The sequence below is a fragment of the Aulonocara stuartgranti genome, assembly GCF_965226115.1.
Source record: "Aulonocara stuartgranti genome assembly, chromosome: 14".
In the NCBI taxonomy this organism is placed as follows: Eukaryota; Metazoa; Chordata; class Actinopteri; order Cichliformes; family Cichlidae; genus Aulonocara; species Aulonocara stuartgranti.
Genome location: NC_138950.1, coordinates 23,552,113 through 23,559,146, shown reverse-complemented (window position 1 = coordinate 23,559,146; position 7,034 = coordinate 23,552,113). Strand labels below are relative to the sequence as shown.

At 39.6% G+C, this 7,034-nt stretch overlaps 1 protein-coding gene across 3 annotated transcripts; it reads right to left on the bottom strand.

The window, feature by feature from the left end:
- Nucleotides 1–523: 523 nt before the first annotated feature.
- Nucleotides 524–6,783, bottom strand: ilvbl (ilvB (bacterial acetolactate synthase)-like). 3 transcript variants are annotated; one of them, XM_082503484.1, is made up of 15 exons: nucleotides 6,540–6,783; nucleotides 6,324–6,465; nucleotides 5,689–5,890; nucleotides 4,968–5,095; nucleotides 4,603–4,853; nucleotides 4,339–4,438; nucleotides 4,149–4,246; nucleotides 3,762–3,898; nucleotides 3,267–3,401; nucleotides 2,945–3,059; nucleotides 2,668–2,837; nucleotides 2,413–2,483; nucleotides 2,249–2,320; nucleotides 1,790–1,895; nucleotides 524–1,690 (listed from the first exon to the last, which is right to left on the bottom strand). In XM_082503484.1, exons 2-15 carry the CDS (start codon nucleotides 6,435–6,437, stop codon nucleotides 1,512–1,514), a joined length of 1,878 nt encoding a protein of 625 aa, XP_082359610.1. In that variant the 5' UTR covers nucleotides 6,438–6,465; nucleotides 6,540–6,783; the 3' UTR covers nucleotides 524–1,511. The 3 variants fall into 3 exon arrangements, with proteins under 3 accessions (XP_082359610.1, XP_082359611.1, XP_082359609.1); XM_082503485.1 differs by having other exon boundaries at nucleotides 6,712–6,779; XM_082503483.1 differs by having other exon boundaries at nucleotides 6,324–6,783.
- Nucleotides 6,784–7,034: the final 251 nt, after the last annotated feature.

Here is a 7,034-nt window from a genome sequence, read left to right as displayed (position 1 = left end):
TCAAAGTCTTGTGATTAAACATCACCAAAATAAATAATGACGCTATCAGGTGCAACTTTACTTTTTATTACTTTTTTGTAAATTAAATTTCTTTATTAATTTTTATGAAATTATTCTCAGTTATAAAGACTGCGGTGGTCTTCAAAACTGACGCTAAATTCTACATTTACATTGTTTTATAACGTATGCTAAACAACACGTCAGCACAGACTTTAACAATACCACTACTGCACTGCCATCTCCCGGTTGAAATACTAACTGCACCTAGAGAAGAATTTGGGGCAAAAGTCACCTGTTACGATAAGCACGATTCGAATCTTTAGCGTTTTTAAACTGGTTTGTGTTGATGTTGCGAAAATACAAAAAGTACAGAGATGTTTATGCGTTGAGTAAAGGCTTTGTTGATGGGTGATGCAGAGATAATGAATGCTTGCTGTCATTACAAACTTCTGTAAACATGCCACCTAAAACATCTAAATCAGTTTTACATAAATAAGTAAATAAATAAAAAACTCACATTACCTCCTTTCTTAAAAATTTATTTCAGAATCAATCCAAATTAACATTTTATGATTAAAATTTCAACACACAATGTGCCAAACAAGACAACAGTACATACAGGAGTGTAATAACTGATGTGTTCACCTGGTGAGTAAATATCTTACGATAATAGTGCAATCCAAACTGTGTACAGGCTTAGCCCATATCACTGCAAACAAGTTAGTATCAAATATTGTTTAGACATATAATCGAATCAGCAGACACGTTTTCAGTCTCTTCATGGCAATGCATTTTGAAGATACAATCAAACGTTATGAAGGCATACCGTTAGTCAGTTATCAACATTCAAAAACAAAATGTTTTCCCCATTCTACAAAGTGATTTCCTAAATTATAAATTATGAACTACATACAGTTCTAAGATGCCTTGTGTCCACATAAAAAGGCTATGTGTTCATGTCAGAACAGGAGAAAAAGGCATACTGGTAGCTAATGCTCTCTCTCACACGAGTGATTTCATTCACTGTTTATTTGCAAAAGTTGTAATCGGCTGTTTAACCGTCAAAAACTGAACCACAAAATTTCCAAACAGGAATAATCCCTTAACATTCCCTTTTACCCCCCTTTAAAAAAAATGCAGCAGCTATTCTCTGAAAATTCTAAGCACAGACTGTATCGTTGTCTAGGCTGGCAGGTATGGAGCTATGTTTTAAGTGAAACTTAATGCTAAATATCTGTATCACAACAGGGAGGATAACAGTCATAACTGATATATAGTGGATTTGCTATGAATTCATTGCTAGTCTGATGGAGGAAATAATAAGTGATCCAAGAGAGCTCGGCACACTAAAAGGTGATTTATCAGAGTGAATTATGGCTTTAAGTGCACTAGCAGAGATTGGATCCAGGTCACACTAAAAGAATCCTGCACAAACCTAGATATTAAGAGTCCATCAGGGTAGCCAGAGTTAAAGGATAAATAATGCATGGTTACTGTATTACACAGATATTCTATATCGAAATAGAGCCATCTCTAAAATTGGTCTTCCCTATCAGAACATTGATAAGTGCAGCCTTGCCCTCCCGGGCATCCCTCTGAGCTTGTCTGACGATATCATTTAACTTTTCTTCATTTTCAGAGCCTATAAGGTAGCCCTTACCACCGTAGCCATCTGCCACGATGTGATAGTCTGCAAAAAGAAGAGAATTTACCTTTTAACATATGCCCAGACATCACTGAGTGTATTCTACAACCAATCACAGCACGAACATGAACATTATAAATCTACCTGTATATGCAAGGCCGCATGCCACGTTGCTGCCGAGCATAGGAACCTGCTCTCTGGATATCTGACTCCAGCACGCATCATTTCCCACCAGAGCTATCACTGGTGTCTGAGGTGTGAAAAGCAGAGCATGCATTATCAAAAGACATCAGCAGAAAAATATGCACACACAAAAAAATGAATGCTTAAATAAGCTGTCGTGTCAGTGGTCCATAGCGGTCATACAGCAAGTATGAAAACATATTATGTAGTGCATCTTTCCATTGTATGACACAAGAACTGAGTCTGTGATGTTTAAGGCCGTACACACCAGTAGCTAACACTTGCATTATTTTCATTTGGTTTTGATCATTAGATCTTTCTCTAGACCACATGTGCACTGATCCTAACTGACTACTGTTAGCTACCTTGCTTCCATAGATTACATACATGTAATCTAAATAGGATTGTGTGTGATTTTACCTTGTGTCTAGTGAATGTGTCAAACTCTGCAATACTGTATCCTAAGGAGCCATCACCATAGACTATCCACACCTGAAACAAACACAACATAGCTTTTGTTTTTAAAACGTCAATGATTTTTTAAACTGATCATCAGATGATCAGGCAAAGCTCCCCAGACATACCTCAGATTCAGGCCGGCACAGTTTAGCCCCCAAAGCAAAACCACCTCCAACTCCCAGAGTCCCAAAGGCTCCTATAGGAAAGGAATGAAGAGCAAGATTAAAACATCATGATTGCAACTAACTCAGAATATAGTTATCATCCAGCCAAAACTTGTGCACTATGGATTTTTGTTTTACTTATAAAGCTCTTGGTTTAAACAACCAAAATATTTCATTGTTTTAATTAAACTATTTGCTTTGTCAGCAGCATCCTACCTGGATCGAGCCAACACAGAGGTCCTCTTGGTTTCATTATGTAAGCGGCACTTCCTACAAAATCTCCTCCATCTGCAACAATGACGCTGTCCTCAGCCATCAGCTCATCCACACAATGGAGGGCTTTCAAGGGATTTAAGTGGTATTCAGTCTTCTCCTCAGCTTTAGCCCTGAAATAAAAAATAAATAAATTTTAAAAAAGCAACATGTTAGCTTTTGTGATGGTTACAGATAGAAGATTTTGCAATGCATACTTTAACACAACCCCACTGCTTACTTGTTTGCAGCTTCTTTGGTCGCATCCCCTGCTTTGAGGCTCTGAGGCCATTCCTCTGGACAGCGATGGCCCTTCAGCCCTTCGGAAAGTCGCACTAAAAATGATCCAGCATCACCTGAAAATACAACATACAGTTTTGGGGTTTTTTTTTGCAGTTGTTGAATTAATGTATTTATTCTTAGGTCCAACTCTAAAGAAAAAAAAAAAATCAGGAGTATGCTTATATTTATATGCACCACATGTACAATATTTTATGATTATCTAAAGATTTTTGAATCTTTCCTTCCTTTAAAGCTAGCATGAAATCAGGGGGCAAACATACCCTGAATTGCTATAGTTGGTTTCCAGAACATGTCTGAGTTTTTTAGCAGCTGTGTCTTGTCTCTGTTGACAGCGATGATCTTGCTGCGTCTGCTGAGAGTTCTGCCGTAACTCAGCCGGAAGTCACACACAGTGCCTGTAAACACGGTGCACAAAAGTCAATATTTCTCCAGGGATCGTGGTGAGCCTGCAGCTATACACACTATGTAAAAAACACAGTTTAACCTCTCTCTGTATCGCAACACATACTTCCAGAATAAATTAAATCCAGAAGGAGAAAAAAAGATGCAAAAGAATTACTGAAAAATTAAAAATGCAATCAATAACACTGATCCATCGTGGAACTTTGTTAAATATTTACTCCGACATATTTTGAAACGCAGTTATCCTGCACAATTTTCTTTAGATTATAATATTAATATTAAATAGGTTGGTCTCAAAATGTTATTTCTCTTTTTATCATTATGGAATAAAAAGGAAACAATGTTTGCCTGACCTGCCAGGACTACCACATCGGCTTCCTTCAGAGCATCTCGTCTGTTTTGTCGGATGTGGATGGGGCTGTCTTTACCCAGCAAGCCACGACACATACCCCCGAGAAAGCAGGGGATGCCCAGATCCTCCAAAGCCTTCCTGTTTAAAATAAACAAATAAATGAAATAAATAAAAACATTTTTTAAAAAGGGGGAAACCATTTTGACCAGATGTAACATCCAAGTAAAAATACCAAAATATAATTTCACTGATATTTGAAGACTGAAGAAAAATTTGCTTAAGGCTCACCACAGGAATAGTTTAACACATTTTAACAAACACTTCCAGTATCAACACCAAACAACAAAGAGTGGCAGAAAAATAAAAGGACACGTGACTCATCTTTTACCTGATGTTATCCACTGGTGTTGGGGGTAGTGTTGCTTGGCTACCCAGCACAATAACAGGTTTCTTGGCTCGACTCACCAGCTCTAGGCACTTTTGGATCTGGCATGCATCGAAAAAAATGTTTAAAAATGCTGTCAATCTCCAATGGCCAGAGCATTTACGTATTGACGAACATTTACTACAAGACTTACCTGATTGTCTGTGGCTTGAGGGATGTGAACGGGAAGTGGAGACATATCCCTGGGCTCCCAGGCTCCAGCAAAGAGATTCATGAGGTGGTTATGAAGGTACCTTTGAAGAAAGCAGACCACAAAAATCAAATAATTCAGAACATATGAACACACTTCTGATTAGGGAAGAATAATGAGGAAAGAAATTCCCAAATTATGATATTATAAAAGATGCAAACATTATAAATAACCCAAACAGTAGCATGCAGTGCAAAAACAACATACCATGAGACAATTCTTCCCATCAGGCCTTTGGGAGGGTTCTTAACAACAAACTCCTTAGACACCAGGTGGAAGGGGTAGAGCGTGTCAATGGGGAACTCTATGAAAACAGGACCAGGCGTTCCTGACTGAGCAATGGCCAACGCCTTCTTGACCGTAGGCACAATTTCTCTGACAGTCCTGATGGAGGTGCAGAACTTACACAAAGGCTTGAAGAGAGACATCTGGTCGATATCTTGCAGTGCTCCTCTGCCCTGTTCCGCAAACACAATTGATAAACACTGAAGAATGCTTTTTTTTGCCTGTCGTTTTACTCTGCATGCACATTAATATTGTGGTGGCATTAATAATATCTGAATCCACTCCACCTGGAGTAGCGTGCCAGCAGCTCCTCCAATGAGCAGCAAAGGAGATTCAGCCATCTGAGCATTCTTCACTGCGGTCACTGTGTTAGTGAGGCCTGGGCCAGCCGTCACAGCGGCTACACCAACCGTACCTGAAGCAGAAACAAGCATAACAGCTTGCTGTCAGAGCTATTACTAAGGTGCACCTACATTTATCTCTACCTTGTGTAGTGTACATTTTTGTTCCATTGCTGTGTAGTATTGTTGCTATAAGTTATGTTTTACTTCTGCATTAATTTATTTGAATCCCTCTATTCGTTTTGGTGCAGTAATAATGTGAATTTCTCAACTGGGGGGTAATAGGGGTGTAACAACATCTGAACAGAGACCAAAATTGTGAAAAAAAAACCCATCTTCTGATAGCCATGGGGATCTGATACTGTCCAGGTAATGCAAACTAGGACAGTAAGACACATAATGTTGAAAGACACTTTGTTCATGATCAAACCAAAATCAAGTGATCAGGTCAGGTTTTTAGCAGGTTTTTAAATTATTATTCATGCCACCTTAATAACATCTAAACCAAGCCATTGTTTCAAGGAAGTGTTAACTCCTTTTAGCCTCTAAGAATGCTGTTAGATGCACCTTTGCTTGATAAATCATAATGTCTGCAGGAGGTGGAACGCCTGCATTAAGAATGAGTCGTATCACTGGAGATGCATTTTCACGCAATCTAAACCTGCACCTGAAAGTCTTGCCACAGCATCAGCAGCGAAGACTGCAGTGGCCTCGTGCCTAGTGTCCACAATCCGGATCCCCATCTTCTCGCAAGCCACCAGGATAGGTGAAATATGCCCACCCACAAGAGTGAAAATGTACTTGACCCCATGGGCATGGAGGACCTCTGCCACAATGTCGCCACCGTGCTTGGAGCTCTTTGTGTCAGTCTGGAATAAGTAAAGAGGGACAGAATTAGGTTACTGCAGACAAGATCGTGGCTGTTGTAACCACATAAACAATCGTGCAAACTAAAATAAAACCGCTGTCTAATATAAAGAGCTGACTGTGCTCTGTAGGGCCACCTGTCACACTCCTTTTCATCCCACTGTCGTTTCCTATTATGCAACAACCGCATATTGTTCAGGGCTGCAGTGTTGATGTGGAGCCGCGGGGATCTGATAACCTTTGTGCTGGAAAACCACAAGGCTGGTCAAAGTTTACGTGAATAGAGTCCAGCTTACGCTTCAACACTGACTGCCTGTAGAAGACTTTTTTTTTTAAGTGGCCACAGATTATGCAATGACTGAAAACAGAGTGCATAACGAAGGATAGCACAGAAAGCACACAGATTACGGTGTTGACTTTTTTTAAAATACCTACTTTGTGGAACAATTGGTAGAGTATGCCAAGTTTGTAGGCTGCAAACAGTAGCCCACCCAGCACCAGGCTTGTAAAGGATCCGAGAACAATGCCGACGACTCCAAAAGGCTCCATGCTGGAATGCGGAAGCAAATCCCAATTTCTGAAAAGACACTACGGTAAATAAGCTAAACTTATTATATCAAAATCTATGGAGCTACCGGTTCAGCAGCTCACCGGTTCAAGCTAGGCTAATAAACTATGGAGCTTCTTCTACAACTGCTATACACCCATTTCAAAGGCGTACACGTGCAACTACATTCACTCAGAAGTTATAAAATTTTAAGTTACTCCGAGGCTCTGAAGGACATTTGGTCGTCTACAACTTGAAACGACCAGGTACCCTTACTTTACACCTGCGCCGACACAGAAAGAAATGTGACAGTTGATGGTAAAGCCGCCTGTAAAGGATATAGGGTACTTCCGTTTAGTAATTTTCAAAATATATGACTGCTGCTAAAGTTCACAGCATTTATTTATGGGGTATACACGGGGATTTTCTTTTCCAGTTGTTATTATTTTTCTGTAGCCATGAACGCAATAAAAGTTACACTTGTGTCTTCATTAGTTGCTGTGTATTTAATCGTATGCTCACATGTATGGCAAACATTGTACCTTTATTGTCAAGGTACAGATTTATTTCCGTCTTTAGTGAACGTGAGGGCGCTGTTC